The sequence below is a fragment of the Carassius auratus genome, chromosome 13 (genome assembly GCF_003368295.1).
Source record: "Carassius auratus strain Wakin chromosome 13, ASM336829v1, whole genome shotgun sequence".
Classification (NCBI taxonomy): domain Eukaryota; kingdom Metazoa; phylum Chordata; class Actinopteri; order Cypriniformes; family Cyprinidae; genus Carassius; species Carassius auratus.
Genome location: NC_039255.1, coordinates 4992166 through 5009673, shown reverse-complemented (window position 1 = coordinate 5009673; position 17508 = coordinate 4992166). Strand labels below are relative to the sequence as shown.

Below are 17508 nucleotides of genomic sequence, written 5' to 3'. Positions count from 1 at the left end.
GCTGTATTTTGGTGATACTGAACCTCCTTTCTCTTGCCTTTATGAGGGTGTTGTCTCCTCAAGTGCCCTTGATTAATGTGCTCTGGGCTTTGGCCAGACTATGTTGTGCAACATAGACACGGTTTATTGACAGTATCTGAATCATGCAGATATCACGAAAGGGCTGCTTAAACTCATGTGAACTGCTTTATATTGTGATGGTTGAAATAGAATTATATTCCTCGCCCCCATCATTTTTTAATCGAATTTTTCAACTAATCCTTGAATGTGTGTGAGAGGCAGCACAGTCTCAGTCACGTGGAATGACACACATTTCAACACATTTACCTGAAACCCTTCAGATATTCATTACAGTTAATGAACAGGCTAAGTTAACTAGCTAAAGTTTAATTATTTAATTAATTTAATGACAATTTGTGATTTATTGCTAAATGATCTGAATGAAAAAATTGGTGTAGAAACAGTTTTCAGTCAAATTGCTGAAATATTACAAAATGGATCACAAAAAAATGCTAACACGTTGAATTAAACATGACATTTTTCGAATTAAAAATATATATCTTTTTTCTTTTTTTTTTACAGTGTAACTCAATTAAATTAAATTGATCAGCAGATGATTTACTTATTTTTTATTTTATTTTTTATTTTTTAAAACATGCATTATAATGTACCCTTAATTCAGCTTTGCTTCCCAATCTCAGTATATTAGATATTCAATATATAAACAGTTGATATTGGAGAAATTTTTTTTTTAATTATCTCATACCCTTTTACAAACCATGTGATTTGGCATGTAAACAGCACTTCATTTGTAAACGTGTTTGACCTCACGGTGATACTGTCCTTCTCAAACACAGGTCTGCAGACTTTTCAAAACAGTCTGTCCGTCTCTGTTGTTCTTTATGAAAATGTACGGCGCAGTCTTGCATGCGAGGTCAGAGACGGGGCAGATTATAGATAATGTGATACTTCTAATCCTATATTGACTCGCTTTGAGCATACTTCATTTAATATTTAATTTCAATAATACATTTTGGTGTGGTTTGATCTAAAATTGTATTGAATTAATACTTTAATGTTACATATGGTGTTTTCATTGGCTTTTATCTGTATGTTTGTCTGTCACCGGTCAAGTAATTATTTAATAAGAATCTTTTGATCAGTTCATCCTCTTAAATTACTTCCTTTAAGGCATTAATCTTTGTATGTTGTGTTGACAAACCCACTTCAAGCTTTGTGCTTTTGCGGTTAGTTTGTCTCGAGACAAATGATTGCTCATTTCCTTTTTTTTCTAAAACCTGCTTTACTTTTCTTCAACCTGTATTTTCTGTTCAAGGCAGCGTTTTTGAGGCTGGATTTAGGGAATGAATTGCACATGATGTAATGCACTATAGAGTGTATTTTCCAAGGTGATTGAAATAAACAAGAACTTTAATCAGTGACAAATGCTAACAGAAAAACTCCTCAAAATTGCTAAACACACTCAACATCAAAGCATTTACAGTGGACCTACAGTTTTTGAACACTTATGCCACACTTACAAATACATAGATGCCTTTGCACTAGATAACAAATATTAAACTGAATGGTTTAATAGCACGGTCATGCAAAACATTTTACAAATGGAAGCTTTTAAATTATACAATAAAAACTAATTAGACACTTTGGGAAATGGGAAACTTCTACTAAGCATATATATATATTTTTAAACACTTTTTGGTTTAATATTTTGTTATCTAAAGCAAGACAGTTCATTGATTTTAAGTGTGCATTACTTGTCCAAATACATAACTGTACAACATTAAAAAAGGACAGATATGACAACAAATGAGAGAATGTCTTTTGAGTGAATTGTCTATGCTTTGGCTTACTGATCGTTATTGAAATGATAGATAGTGAACATCAGTAAATCATATTCCTTTTTTGGCTTCATAGTCATTATATAGTTTTTTGTTTTATACTTGCTGCATTTTTAATCCATGGAGAAATGACAGTTTTGTTTACTCTGTTCTCTTCTGCATAAATGAACTGTGTTTGTGGCTGTATGTTTGTGTCTCCACAATCAGTTTCCACATGATGCTATAACTCCAGTAAATCAGTACAGGCCACCACTTAAAGAGTTGCCTGAGTTCCACGGCTGGAAGCAGAGCATGTAAGGATAGTAAGGGAATGACTGGTATAATGGAGGAACAGACGGACTGGGCTGCTCTTCAGTGTTGTATTGCCTCTGGTCGTTTCTCACCAGGACTTTCACTGCCACTCTCTTAGCCAGTGTTGTCATAGGAGTTGTCGCAAGCTCGGCTGCCATTTGTCTGCGCTTAGTTTTGTATCTCCTGTTCTGGAACCAGATCTTCACCTGTGTCTCGGTCAGTTTGAGTGCTCCTGCCAGGTCTGCCCGCTCTGGGCCGGACAGGTACCGCTGCAGGTTAAAGCGCCGCTCCAGCTCATATACTTGTGCGTGAGAAAACGCTGCCCGTGACCTCTTTTTGCTCGATTTGGGGTTGTTATCTTCAAAGTTGCAGCTCTGTGATTTCTGTTGGTCTGTGTCGTGATCTGTATAGATGGAAAAAAAGAGGTTTAGGCTTTGTTTGGAAAATCACAAGCCCTTGTTTTACAAACAGTTGTCCATATGAAAATTATGAGTGACTTCAGCTTCTTCATCTTTGGTTTTTTGTGCTGTGTCTTGAATTTTGATGCATTACTTTAATATATAAACATATATAAATTAGTATCAAGTGCAGAGCTAAAATTTCAAACATTAATATTTAAAATGTTTAAGTGAATTTATTGTTGTAATCAATTTTGTAATCATGTAATCATTTTAAAGACTTTTCTTTAAACAGAAAATAAAATCAGAAGCAAAATACAGAAATACATAAATCATATAGGCTAAAGGCATGAAAAATGTGGTAGCATAAAGCTTGTGTGAATGTTATTTGATCAAATAATATTAAAAACTATCATTACCATGTTTAAGATACCAGTTCTGTCATTTAATTTTCACTAACATGATTATAAATAAAATTTCTATATAAATCTATAAATCTAATGTTTCTCTGTATGTATGTATTGTATGTATTTACAAGACAAACCCCGTTTTGGGGTAAGAAATCCTAATTTCATTTATGTCTTAGATTTGTATGATGTAAATTAGCATTTTCTGTTAATTTGGTTAAATTGGACCCACAGATAAAATGCTAATAAGCTCATATATAAGCTTTAATATCAAAATTGCGACTAACACTCATTTGTTATATTAAACATTAGTCTATGTTTTACCTATGTAATTGTTTCCTGATGTATTTAAAATGCTTCATATATGTGTGCCGTTTTTAATTAAAACGTTTAAGCTGAAATTGAATGGTGACAAAAAATTGATTAACACAATAAATTATTACACAATATCTAAAATGTCAGACAGGCCTACTGACAACATCACTCTTATAACTAACGTTAATCTACACAGTGTATTCATCCGTAGCAGACAAATATGGGAATATCAAAGTTTGAAACACGTACAGTGCAAAAACATTGTAATTACTGAATGTTTTGCAACACTACCCATTGTCCCATCTGTGCTATATACGTGAGGTTATCTTAATGTCTCACCGTGTGGTATTTCGAGTGAATTGTCTTCTCCTCCCGTTGATTCTTCCTCACATGAGTGCTGCTCAGAGGATGAGGAGTCAAGCTCGAGCGCACAGGAAGAGATGCGCCTCTGCGCGCTCTCAGCTCCAGCGTTCACCGGCAGAGATGAGCTCGAACAATCCCGCGCCTCTCTCTCTCCGTGAACGCGCTCATCTGCGCATTCCTCAGAAAGACCGCTAATTTTCTCGCAATCAAGTCCTGTGTTTAATATGTTGTGAATGGAAAAGGAGGTGCGGTTATTCGCCATTTAAAAACATAACCTGCGTAACCTTCTCAATGGCCTGTAGTTTTGCGCTTTTATCTGGGAAGCTCCTGCTCTTTCATGGCGGTGAATTAGTCCACAGTATAATTGCTTTTCTCTTTGCGTGTCATTTAATTACGGCGAAACGTCTTCTGACCCACTCATCGAGTAAAGTGTCAGAAAAAGCCATGTGTGCATCAGTTTCCTCTCATCCCTTTCCAGAAACGGTGCCAATGGGCTTTCTGGAGCGTTTCGCTCCTCCCTCTAAACTAGACGTGTAGAATTGAACACCCATCGAAATCTGTTTACTACCACATGCTTTTTGGCTTTGATGTGTTTGAAGACATTTTTCGATGACAGACAAGGATGTCCGAAACGACATCCTTGTTTTTTGTTGTTGCAGTTGTCGCTTATAACATTTTCTAAAATGATGGTTAGTATCTGCTAAAACATTGGCTCATTTCATACACGCAAGTGTAGCATACACTAAATAATTATTTTTAAAAGTGTTTTCAAACATAGCCTGCTGTTCAATGTGGAAAAATCTTTGGATTAGGCTCCTCCAGTCGACACGAAAACGCGTTCTTCAATAAATATGGTCAGGCTATCTGACTATTTTAAGAAAGACCTAAATACCTTCTTTTACGAAAATTAACCGTGGTTTTAGTTTAGTAACCATGGCGTATCGATTACCATTTGTAAAAGTAAATATATAAACCACTACATTGGTCTTGCGTCTAAACTATAAATAAAACATGAAATAAAAATATTTCATTTTCAAGCTGTATAATTTTTATTTATTTATATGCTTATTATATTAAATATATGCTATGTAATGTATTAGATATATGTACTTGCATGTTGTTAATAATTTAAGTTCTAAAACGCATTCATTCTTTGAAACACAAAATAGGATTTTTTTTTTCGTCTGGAGAAATGAAATGTTTATTCTTCAGTTTATTTTGTCCAATTTTTTTTTTTTTTTTTTTTTTTTGCTTTACATGTCTCTTTTCTCGTATGCTTATTTGTAGAGCATAATTGTGAAATTGTTCATTTAAATTCAGATGTCTTTTGCCTAAACGGTCATCAGCCTGCCTGTGATATTGATGACTCATACTGATGTTTTGTGAGATCTCTTCTCAGTTCCTGGCAGATTTTCTGATGATTTATACAGAATAGCACACTAACTGCTTACAGCGAAGCTCCAGTGAATGTGAATGTGAAATAAATCTCAGTTTGTTGTAAATGATTCTCAAAGCCATTGTTTTCCGTTTGTGTTTTGAAGAAATACGGTTGTAGCACCTCCATGTGGCCAGCATATGTCCGTGTGTTGGATGGTTTGAATCTTTCGTGAAAAAAAAGTAAGCATTTTTATTATGATACTGTTATGAATGAAACAGAGATCGACAAGTGCCATGCTTGGGCTTGATTTTCTGTCTTCTTAAGGTTGTAAATATGTTATGCCTAAAGTGACATATTGCACTAATTATGCCTGTAATTTGGTATATTGAGTGTTTTTCACTCACTCTATTCCAAATGACAGATTCTGATGCTAAACAAGGACAGCTGGTGTAGGCCTATATCCCGTTTTCAAGATATTTGTATAAAATACGAGTTAAAAGTTCCTTCTTTAATGAAAAATATGACAACAACTTTCTGCACTTGTATTTATTTGGTGTCATGTTTCACATATAAGTGCTCACAAACCAAACTGGGCCAGATCTTGTAAAGTGGCTCATGTTTAAACCCTTAAAAAAAAAAAAAAAAAAAAAAAAAAACTTTTAGCAGGATGCTTTTCTTTTGTTTGCACTTCCACCATGGTCAACCAAATAAATATTACTCTACTGTTATTTATGTTGAGTAAGCCATTTCACCATATTGGGAGGTCTGAAATATTGTAAATGTTTTTTCACTCTGAAGAAACATTCCAATTCATCAAGTTTCTAGTCTAAAAAATATAGAAAATATATAAGTGTATTTTATTTTATATTTTTGTTTCATATTCTCAGGTCCTTGTCAGGGATGTCTTCTTCATATATTAATTAAAGAACATGCGTTTGGATGACGGATGTGACGGGACCAGCAGGGGGCGCCTTCCGTCCTGAGCTCCCAGTGTAAAGGTGCTGACAGTATAAATTACATTTAGGATAACACCCAAAGCCGTAGTACTCAACCTTTGAGGATTTCTCTTAAGATATGCCATTTATCACCTTGAGGTTTGTGACAAATTTAAGGCCTGATAATAATTCTTTATCTGCAAATAACTTTCCTCCTATAGTAAATGTGTTGTTTATTGCTTAGCCTACATCATACAGGTTGTGATGTTTGAGATTAACATAGGGTTATGAAAGCAAAAACATTCAGATGCTGTGATTTATGCTTATGCAGCTGTATTCGTCACACATTCTCTCATTCCCTCTTTTATTTATTTTTTACCCTTGGTTTCAATAATTAACATCGCTTTAAAATTCAGTCAGGTTATTTACTTTATGTTCTTCTTGTTTGCCCACTTTACAGCTTAGAAGATGAATGCAGTGGCCTTTGACCTCGTGTTCTCTTAATGTTCCGAATCATCTTTTTTCCCTTTCTTTTTATCTCTACACAGATGACCACATATTTTCCTCCTCTATACCTCCTTTGATTTAGGACTATTTCAGTAGTTATATGACAGTGATTAATTGTAGAATTCTAAGACTTTACAGTGCGTTTATAATATTTTAACCAAATGTGGTCAACCCAACAGTTTTAGCCTGTGCTTATCAGAAATCTGGTCATCCAGCTACTAATATTTGGCCTATGACACACTGTTTAGGGCCGCTAACCACACCCTGTCCTGATATTCGACCAGAAATCCTCTCTATAGATTCATATCTCTTGTCCAGCACTCTCTCTATAGCGGCTCATCCTGAGGCAATACCGCTTTGTCGCCATGAGTATTTACACTGAAGTGTCTGGGCCACTTACCCTGACAGCAGGTATGTGTGTCCAATGGCCTTGCAGTAGCGAGGGGAGCTCTTCATCCTCGCTATTAGTGTAGAGACAACTCGCCGATGATTCTGTTTACTTCTCTATTAATCTTCCTTATTAGAGTATCCTAGGAGCTCTGGTGAACCCGTGAATGGGCTGAAGGAGAAACGAGTTACGCCGTGCGTAAAGCTTTTCCATCAAAGCTTTGTGTCTGTTATTACGAAATCAAAATGATGAATTATAGAATTTTCAAGAACTGAAATTCATTAACTCCAGTGAAGCACGACATTTATTTTCTTTCTTCTTTCTTTTTTCTTTATTTTATTGTAATAATGTTTTTTTTTTTTTTTTTTCGTTTTTTTTTTTACAATTTTATATTGATTATATGGTCATTATAGGAGCTGTCGGTCCAAGATGCTGAATTTCGGCCAGTAATCTCCAAGGATTTTTGTTTTCACAACGAGAAAGTTGCAAAGTGCACAAAAATATTGTTAGGTAAATAAAAACAAAAACAATTATAATAATTCTTACCGCTAGTTCATAAATTTAAAAAACGCTGCATATCTGAATGTGATTTGCAGGATAACGTTATTTGTTATACAAGTTATATATTTAAACGTGATTCAAATTTCTATAGACAAACCCTTAATGTGATTAAACACTATGCGTGTCAATAGGCATTAACATCGTACTTGCCATGACTGAGAAGATTGAAACCTGCCATTGGAGAAAGAAGAAATAGGAGGAGTGGAGACAGAGTGGGATCAATTCGTGTCTCCTTTGCTAAAATAGTTTATTTGTTAGAGCATTTTAAACCCATTACATGTGTTTCTTGTGAAATTGTTATTGTTTAATAATGCATACTTCAAACGCAATTAATCATGCTTATCAAAACAGGCCTCTAAACAAAATTGTAACTTCTTGTTTGTCATAAAGTCAGGGTATTGCGTGGATTAAAGTATCAATGAAGCAGTTTTTACCAGAACGTTTTATTCTCTGCTATCGTATTTATTTGCTTTCCTAAAAAGTCAATTTTCGTTTTTTGCCCTTTTGAAAAACTGGGAGCTGTTTTTTTAAGCGAAAGATTGAGTTTAAGTGTGTAGTACGTATCGACGTCCAAATCTATCGTTAATACGCGAACATTTTCAAATGCTATTTAATTAACGATGTGCTTGGGAGTTCAATTCGAATTATTCTTGTAGGCTAAATGTTAATAATTTAATGTTAAACGTGGCCTATAGTAAAATAAAGCTAATTTATGTCAAACGTAAGTTGACTATTTTAGAACTGTTTATTGAACGAAATGCACTTTAAATTATGTTTACAAATATTGCGAGAATATATTGGCTCAGGCCCAGCTTATTGCTTATATTTAATATTTTTTTCCTCTTATCAAAACCTTTTTGCGTCTTCAATTGCACGTCTTCGATTTATATTAGTTACTCTCTTTCACTTGAACGTTTCTTAAAATGTATGTCCCGTGTATCCAATAGTAAATATTTTAGCATCACCTTTTAAAAATAAAGTTTATTGTTTTTATTTTTTACATTGTACGTTTGCACAAAATTACACACACATTGTCAATATCCGTAACATTTTTTAGCTAATAACTTTTTTCATCGATAAGTGGAATGAATGAGAAAACAGCTGTCTCTGATACCATGGTGCCGGTCTGAACTCAGACCCGCAAATGTTCAAGGTGTATGTTGTCCAAACAGCTGGTCAAAATTGCTACGAATATTCATGTGCATTCGTTCAGCCATCATGGAAGGGTTTCTAGAAGATATTCACTCAAGTTTATACTGAAAAGGTAGACTACAGGACCCTAGGCCTATAAAATATGGATAACTGTGTGCTAATATTGTAAAGTTGCCATTTATACACAGACGGCTGGGTTGCAGTCACACTACCATGCCCGAATGCCCTGCAGAGTCCCTTGGCACGCGGACACGGGTGTCCCTTGTGATGTCTGAGGTTGGGAATAAGTTCCGAGGTTGTTCAGACTCATGCTCATCAGAGCATTAGTGGATGTGTTTGCTGGGAGAGGTGGAAGGCTGGGATATGTACAGCTGTAAGGGTTTGTGTATGCGGCGTTATTGTACGATGAATAGCCGTTATATGTGTACGGGCCTGGATTTACCGCGTACGTGGCGTTGTAACTCTGTGATCCCGTTAAACACGGTTTGCCATCCCGGACTAGGACCGGCACCGCCACTCTCCTGGGCGGCGGCGGGTGATGGTGTCCTGCCATTTCCAGTGTTTTGTCCTGACGCTGTCGCTTGCATTTGTATCTGCGGTTCTGGAACCAGATTTTGACCTGCGTCGATGTCAGTTTCAGGGTACTAGCCAAATGTTCTCTCTCAGGGGCCGATAAATAGCGCTGCTGTTTGAAGCGCCGCTCGAGCTCGAAGACCTGCGCCTGGCTGAAGAGAACACGCGGCTTCCTGCGCGTCCTCTGCCGCTGCGCGCGCTCCGTGTCCGAGTGCAGCTCACCCTCACACTCCGGGGATCGGATGATGGCACCGCAGCTCTCTAGAAAAACAGACACACAATACATAGAGCTAACTCGGTTAACACTCACTTCACGTAGCTAATTCACAGTAGCATTTCCTTGCATAAACCAAAGGGAATTTTTTTTTTTTTTTCGTGAGCCTGGATTTAAGGCCTTTATGCACAGTTTCCTAGTCACTTATACAACTTTGCAAATAGAAAATCATCCATGTTTATTTTTACCCATATATAATGTAAAATAAAATAAACATTTGAATTGTTAGCAATCCATTTTACAGTGCATAGTATATTGCACGACCTTACGCGAGAACACAGTCAGCAGATGAGTCATATATTTATGTAGTGCAATACATAAACAGTAAACAAGTGGTCAGTCAATGTTATTTTTATGCATATACTTTATAGATATATTTATGTTTATGTCTATACGATGTCTCTGCAGAGTTAGGCCGACAGAAAATAAGAGAGAATTAGGACGATTATTATAAACGTCGTAACATGATATATTGACTTTAAACATTAGCCAAAATAATACAGCTTTATCACAATTACATACTTTAACGAGGTTATTTGTATTAGCCTACCTTGCACTGAAGTTGCATAAAAAATAGGCCTACCACGTTGGATCTTTCCAAGCTGCTCTTTGATGCCATCACAAAACAGAATGGTTTTTCTTTTCTTTTCAAAAGCTATTTACATGGTCACATTTCTAAAAAAAGAATTTGACAGGCCTCAAGTCTAGTCAATATAAAAGCCCTTATTGAAGATAGTTTAAAATTTGTGATAAAGCGTTATATAGGATTCATCCAATATTGAGCTTTTGAAAAATAGCATTGTGTACTAATCATCAAAAATACAATGACACTTTGTATTATTCTCGTTTTCGATTTAGAGACGAGCAATTCGATCTCCTCGTTCATTCACGTCAGTTGTAAAACACAAATCACCCACTCGTTTCGTGGTCCTCAAGTTCATCTTCAAGTTTAGTGTCGACGTGTCCCAGCGCCGGATGGACGAAAATCGGAGGGGAAAGGCTGCTCTCCACTAAACTATCCTGCATGGAGAGAGAGTTCAGAAAAGACATCTTCTCGTCGTTGTCTGAGTAGCCGGGGCTGTCTCCACCTCCGAGAAAACAGGATGATGGTGCCTGAAATCTCTCCTGCAGTTCCGGATGCAGTTGTGCGTGGTGTTGCGCGGGATGCAGAGATTGAAGGTGGCGAGATTGCTGCTCCAGTTTCAGTATATCCTTCACAGAAAACGGCGTTGATGTGACCGGGCTCGGAAGCATCATCAGGCGCTGTTGGATTACATCTACAATGTTATTCCAGATTCAACTGGAAGCTTCGAGCACTAAGCCCTGTTGAACAATTGTTTAGATAACCAACAATTTCAAGTAAACATACCTAAATGTGTCGATTAATCTCCCATTTTGTCATAGCTGCTTGATTTGCATGAAGAGAGGTGAGGACCGCCACTCGTCGGTGTACAACGGTTGTGTGTTTTTCTTGGAGTCCGGCAGCAAAAGGCAGTTCTTCTGCCCGGTGATGTCACGTTACCAGGGCGGGATGTAATGATCCTTCCTACAATCCACAGAGGAAACGCATATACAGTTTCATAGCAGGAGAAAAACAGCCTCTAATATCACACGATACGTTTTTGATAGCTATATCCAAACCAACGTAATCGTTTATGCGTGCTTGAAAAATAAAAGTTCTTCAAGTATTCCTCAGTTCAACTGAGAATCATCATCTCATCAAGAACATTGTTTTACTGCACACACTTTTCAAGTCTGTTAATGTGATTCTGTGGAGAGTAAACGTTAATGTCACATTATAGGTTTTCCAGATCAGTGTTGATTTAGATAAAAAAAAAAAGTTATTTACGTCCTATCGAACAATTTTAGTTTATACTCGGAAGCTTTCACTTTCAATGATTTTTTAATGGTGTGTTCCGAAAAAAAAAAAAAAAAAAAAAAAACCTAGAGTTAGTAAAGTGGTATATAATATAGCTCAGGAATAAATTATCCCACAAGGTCCTTATGAAATGTTAATCATGCAAAATGACTCATGCTCATCTGCTCAATGCAAATCCATCTGTTCTGCACAATTACATTTTTTATATATATGTTTAAAAATATTTTGAAACATCTTTGACCATGCTAAGACTGAAGTATGTTTCCTTTCCAATAAACTGAACCAAAAGACGCTTAACCCTGCTGCTGCTATTATCTCCTTCAGATCTGACCTGCATCACACTTGTGTGCCATTACACAGTCAAGCTGGAGCAAAAACAGCTGCAGACTTTTGACAATGAAGCAGCAAGCGGATTTAAACATAACTTTGTTTGAGCGTGAGAGACAAATGGTGTCTGCATGTGTGTGTGCGTCTGTACGAGAGAGCATGGCCTTAAGTAGTTCTAGTTTTCAGAAAAAAAAAAAAAAAAAAATTGAAGAACAATTTTAAGTAGGGCAGATTTCCTTTAGTGGTCAGACTTACTGTAATGGCTTTTCTATGAAGTCGCAGCAGCTTTATTGGAAAAAAGTTTGAAGATGTCGATTCGTGTTTAATCGAGAATTTTAATCTAATCTTGATTCCAGTTTCTTCATCGGCATCTTACTTTAATTAATTATTTAATCAATTTGTTTTTATTATTATAATTATTATTATTTCTCGTTTAAATTTCTTTTTGTTTGTATAACATAATTCTCTCTTCACCTCTTCAAAAGCTGTAAACATGATCAATTATTTGCTAATGTAATATTCATCTTTGCGTTTTCATCACTTTAAGTACAATTGCGTAGAAATAACAATAATACAAATTGCCTGTAAATTTTTGTAACTTTGTTGCATCGATTATCTCAGTTTCACCAAAAGGAATAGGCCTGTTACACATAATATTATTTATTTATTTATTTTCATGTTGTTTAATCTATTTTAGTGCCTGTGACTGATTAAAAACTTTTAATTCAAAATCTCAAAATTATCCAAAACCATTTTGGAGACGCCTTGATGTGCTCAATTTTTTGTCGTATAAACAGCACCAGATGAAGCAGAAATAGTAGGTTTTATACGATTTCTCTTTCCATCCTGTATCCAGTCCTAGGAATCGATCACTTATGAGGAGGGTGCGCAGGAAACCTGTTTGAGGGCGCAATGATGCGCATCGGTGTCTCTCTGAGCTCCTGCTTCGGCGCCAGAGACAAAAGCCTTCCAGAGACTAAGAAGAGGAGAAAAGAAAAGGAAAGAGAGACTAGATTATCTCATCCGTTAGCTATCAACAGTGTTGCTTAGACCAGCTTTGTCTCATCCAGTCCCAAGACTAATGGCTCAGGAGGAAAGTCGAAGTGGAGGGCTTCTAGCTTTTTCTCTTAAGAACCGAATAGCAAGGTATTATTTTCATGATATTTGCTGTAATTCATTTATTAAGTATTTGATCTTTGTTGTTGTACAGCATGTTGGCGGTAGAACACATGCAGTCGTTATTGGTGTACTCATAGGCAGAGGGCCTAACATTTTGTTAAGGTATTTGATTTATTGCAGTTTTTTTTCAACCAGCACCACTTAGCTGACACATCATGATAACGTCATGATAACTTCGTACTGACACGATGACAAACAACATGTAACCTTTTGATCATGTTTAATTGACAAAACGCGGATTAAATAAAATAAATGTTTATTACAAAAACTGTTAATGCAGGTGTCCTTACAGGTCCATGACCAGAGCTTTGGAGAGTGTCCGATCTTAAGATTCGGACGTTGTCGCGTGTTTTATCTTATCAGTATAGTGATCTTTGCCCCACACACGACTAAAGTGTGTGAGTGTTTTGTCTGGTTAATAGTACCATTAAGGAGAGTCTCAGTCAAGCATGAAGCCAAGCTGACCGTGAAGAGTGCATGTCTACACAGGACACTCCTCTGGAGTCTCCAGTGTCCTGATGGATGGACATATTGATCATAGCAACACCAGAATATGTAACAATAATTCAAACGCTACCGTTCGTTTGCACGACTTGCTTATGTGGATGAAGTCACTGTTAATAGCACTGCATGAGCCTAAAACCGAATAAAGTCAAAAATAAATTAGTCCACATTAAGCACCAAATTAAGTGATTTTACGATTTATGATTTCTGTATCCATTTGGAATATCTAACAAATTAGATTTATCTAATATCTAAATTATGCTCAAATGTTTTGTACAGTTAACCTAAACAAATGAATGTTCTTTTATCAGTGTAAACTATATAAATGATAATTAATTTTAATTGTCAGATCAGAACAACTGCACGTTTTCACTTTTTACTAAGGCTATTTTTATCAGATCGCATGATGATGTTGGGGGGAAATCTTAAAAGCCTAAATAATTAAACTTTTTTATTATAAAATATAGGAAGTTTATATATTATATACATATCAAACTTATTTATTAATTCATATGGATGTTTTAGAGCATCTCATTATATTAAGGTAAATTTTATAGCTATTTAACGTTGAGACTTAATTTAGTTTATTTACTTGTTTGCTGGATATATAATGATTTTAGATTTTAAGATGTTTAGATATTGTAAACTAAATTAATTATTCATTGTCTGTAGAAGTCACATTTCCTATATGGTAGTAAACGGCTTAATGTCTAGACGGTGGTGTTATTGACAGTTTACTGTTCAGTAGCCTACTAGCCTAGGCTACTTCTCCGTTTTTGTTCACAAGTTCATTGTGTCACACGCATCTCCTGTAGCTTTATGTTAATTATAATTTTCCTTTCAATTGTTTAATTAATTTATACAAATAATAGGCTGCCTATCCATATTTTACCAACAGACTACCTCTAGCTGCAGCACAGCAAGTTATCTTAAATTCTACCACACTCCTAAATGTTCACTGCATGGCGTTTTAGTGTTTAAAACAATAATAATCCATCTTCATTTTCAGTATTAAAATACTCAGAAAAACATCGATTTAACAAAACGATTGCGTGCCAATGCCAGTCCTAAAAAAAAAAGAAAAGAAAAAAGCCCATGTTTATGTAAAGGAAGAGCCTGTTTCCTGCACCTAACAAAACCCAGACCTGAGCACCATGACAGTGACGCGGTCAGCAGAGGGAGGGAGAGGCCGGTAGATCATCTTCATCACGGACACTGGCTTGGTTAGATGTAGAGGTACCAGAAGTGGATCAGGGACATGCATCTTTTCGGACCATCAACTGCTCATTGACATCACTGCATTCTGTACAAACTCAAAGACAGCGAATGTGAACATCAGGCTCAAATCCAAAGTCTGTGAGAACAGAATGTAAATTCATGTTTATGAGTTCAGAATATGTTTTAGATGGATATCTGCAGCAATTTAAAGGAACTGTATGTGGTTTTGTGTATTTTTGCGAACCCCCTACAGATAGGCTAAGTGAGTGGACTTCACTGTGGTAAAAAAATAAAAAGTTTTAATTAGAGTGGCTAGCAGATCCAAAATCGCATAATCTCTCGGAATAAGTAATTATGAATGTTAACTATGAATGCAATCAGGTCTCTTCAGAATTTCGCTGGAAATAATAGCCTACGTAAGACTTTTTGTCTCCTGTTTTATGAATATTGTGAATTCGGGCATACTAGCCTACTGTGTCCACACATGGTGCTGTTTTTCGCCTTTTTTATAGTAGGGAAGTGTTTTTTTGTTTGTTTGTTTTTTTTGTTTTTTTTGTTTTTTTTTTGGTGCCGTAAAGCAATCGGAAGCAGAATTTCGTACCGCTTGCCAAACTCTCAAAATATAGGCGTTTGAGGCTCTAGGTTGGCCATATGTGCCGTTCATACGGCACACGTCATAGACAGGTATATAATCGACCAATCCTGGCGCCTGTGAACGTGAGCTCTCCAGAGAACGATCAAAGTGACGCAAATATTCGCACTTGTTTGTTCTTTTGACTTGAAGCGTCGCTGCGCGCAGATCAATGAATAACACTAAAGTACCCCGAGAGCGATTCGAAAGCATAAGAAGCCGGCTGATCTGCTCTCTATAGCTCTCGTGAATATCATACAACGATCGATCTGCACAGTGCAAACACCCATTTCCCCGTTTAAATGGCCCGTATGGTCAACCTAGTTTGATGTGGGAACGTGGGAAAGAAACAGAAAGACAATTTCCTTAATAGAAGTCAGTGTACCACCAGAATAATTTCGAAACTAATATCTCAAGGTTTATGTGTATATTAAAAAAAGGAATAAATATGCAAAAAGTTGTATTTTTGGTTCCCCAGCGAACCTTTCAGTATGCAGTTCTTAAAAGAACCATATTTTCTTAATGTGAAAAACACTTTAATAGTCTAAATAACCTTTTTCTGCTATGAAGAAGCTTCTGTAGAATTGACAGTTTCCCTGGTTGTGAAACATTCTTCATGAAACCAAAAATTCCAATAAAGAACTGTAATTTTTAAGAGCCTACACAGGTAAAGACTTGCTCGCAGTGGCCAACAGGAGGACATTTCCTCACACGATTCTCAGCAGTCCCAGAAAACCTTCCATATACACACAACGCGTATCTGAAGAGGTGCAGATCCTGTTAGGTCCCGGAAGGTGAGTCTTATCAGCTCCTGGTTTCAGGCCGTGTGCTGCGCCAGGCCTTGAAACCTCGCCTGGAACCATTGTGCATTTGACCCAGCTGTATGACTGATAGCCTTCCCCGTTTCTGCCGCAGACGGGGAGGAAAGGAGGGAGGCGAGGCACTGCAGCACCAGACATTCCCTGTCACACCAGAGCTCTGAGTTAGGGAGGTCTGGTCTGGAAGCCCGATGACGGAAGTCAGGCCAGGAGAAATCCACACAGCCTCCTGGGACTAATAAATTAGACAGCTGTATTTTCTCTCATGGCCTTAACCCTGCAGGTGTGTGTTTGTATACATGTGCACAAATTACCGAGCGTTTAGCCTATAATGTGTGTGACCTACACTGTGTCATGTGGTGAGAGAGGAAGGCCGAAACCTAAATATTCGACAGGAGTGATTAAGAATCAGAGTAGCTACACAAAGTCTTCGAGTGGGATGTGAACGGCTAGATTTCCTCTCTTTTTTTTTTTTTGTCTAAACATTCCCTGGGCCATGCCAGAGAGGCAAAAATAAAAGGAAAGGTTGCTTCAAGTTCATCTGACCGCTGGTATGTGCACAGTTTACAAAGATTGTCATTCAAACAATAATACAATTAATTTTATTCAGATTTATATGTTGTTCATTTGGGGATGCACACCACATGACCTTCCACTGGATAAACATGTTGCGAGCAGGGAGCCTGTGTTACTCAGAGCAGCCAGTGTGGCGTCTCCCATCAAACTGACAATTTGTTTCTATTCGAGCATGAGATCCCATTCATTCGCCGTCGCAGCTGTAAATAAAAAGGAAGCTCGTTTCTGCTCCTACATTTTCCTTGGGTTTGGAGCGGCTCGTTTCAGTTGGGAAACAGACAAGTTGTGTGCGGCCCCTGAGATTGCAGTGCTGGGAATCCCTTGGTTTGTGCAAGCAGGGCTAGTTGATCAATTGACGATTGTGATAAACAGTTGTGGTGTCATTTCCACAACAACCAACATTTTTGCTTAGTGTACTTGGTTACCAAATTGAGAAATATTTTGGTCAGAATATGCATTCGGAAGTGAATATATAATCTTTTTGTGTTTATTTTGAATGCATGATGGTTAGAATTTTTTTATTTTAGTTTTTTTTTTATTCCAAAAATTGTTCAAATGTCATTTCCACAACAGAATTTTGTCCAAAAAAAAAAAAAAAGAAATTCCTAAATAAATTTGTGATGATTTGTGCTGTTAGAAGACACATTAAATAATAAGACGTTTTATTATTCAGCTATTTTGAAACTCAGATTGATTATAATGAGTTATTATACTGTCTTTCTTAACATGTTAATGTCAAAAAGACTTTTGAGATCCGATTTATTACTGGTAATGGCTTTTATTTTCTTGGCTTCTTAAGTGGAAAAAAATGGCAGTATGACAGTGTAGGACGAAAAGAAAAATTCTCAGAAGTATTCATAGCAGACATGTAGGAACTTGTAGTCTTCCAAGTTGTCAGGCTCTGTGATTGCGATGGATTTCTTTCATCGCCGTGACTTTACTATTTATTGCTGAAAAATCAGAAGTATTAGTGTG

General features: G+C 36.6%; 2 protein-coding genes across 2 annotated transcripts; both read right to left on the bottom strand.

Annotated features, from left to right (window-relative positions):
• Positions 1-1455: 1455 nt before the first annotated feature.
• On the bottom strand, positions 1456-4087 carry LOC113113149 (homeobox protein zampogna-like). Its single transcript, XM_026279328.1, has 2 exons — positions 3610-4087; positions 1456-2553 (listed from the first exon to the last, which is right to left on the bottom strand). Exons 1-2 carry the CDS (start codon positions 3893-3895, stop codon positions 2096-2098), a joined length of 744 nt encoding a protein of 247 aa, XP_026135113.1. The 5' UTR covers positions 3896-4087; the 3' UTR covers positions 1456-2095.
• A 4273-nt stretch (positions 4088-8360) lies between these two features.
• On the bottom strand, positions 8361-10931 carry LOC113112409 (homeobox protein Nkx-2.3-like). Its single transcript, XM_026277957.1, has 3 exons — positions 10771-10931; positions 10319-10664; positions 8361-9388 (listed from the first exon to the last, which is right to left on the bottom strand). Exons 2-3 carry the CDS (start codon positions 10656-10658, stop codon positions 8763-8765), a joined length of 966 nt encoding a protein of 321 aa, XP_026133742.1. The 5' UTR covers positions 10659-10664; positions 10771-10931; the 3' UTR covers positions 8361-8762.
• Between the last annotated feature and the right edge of the window lie 6577 nt (positions 10932-17508).

Coding starts and splice junctions, on each gene's coding strand:
- LOC113113149 (XM_026279328.1), bottom strand. CDS start 3,895: ATGGCGAATAACCGCACCTCCTTTTCCATTCACAACATATTAAACACA. Junction 2,554..3,609: donor TTCACTCGAAATACCACACG/GTGAGACATTAA, acceptor CCATCTATACAG/ATCACGACACAGACCAACAG.
- LOC113112409 (XM_026277957.1), bottom strand. CDS start 10,658: ATGATGCTTCCGAGCCCGGTCACATCAACGCCGTTTTCTGTGAAGGAT. Junction 9,389..10,318: donor ACTTGAGGACCACGAAACGA/GTGGGTGATTTG, acceptor CTGTTTTTCTAG/AGAGCTGCGGTGCCATCATC.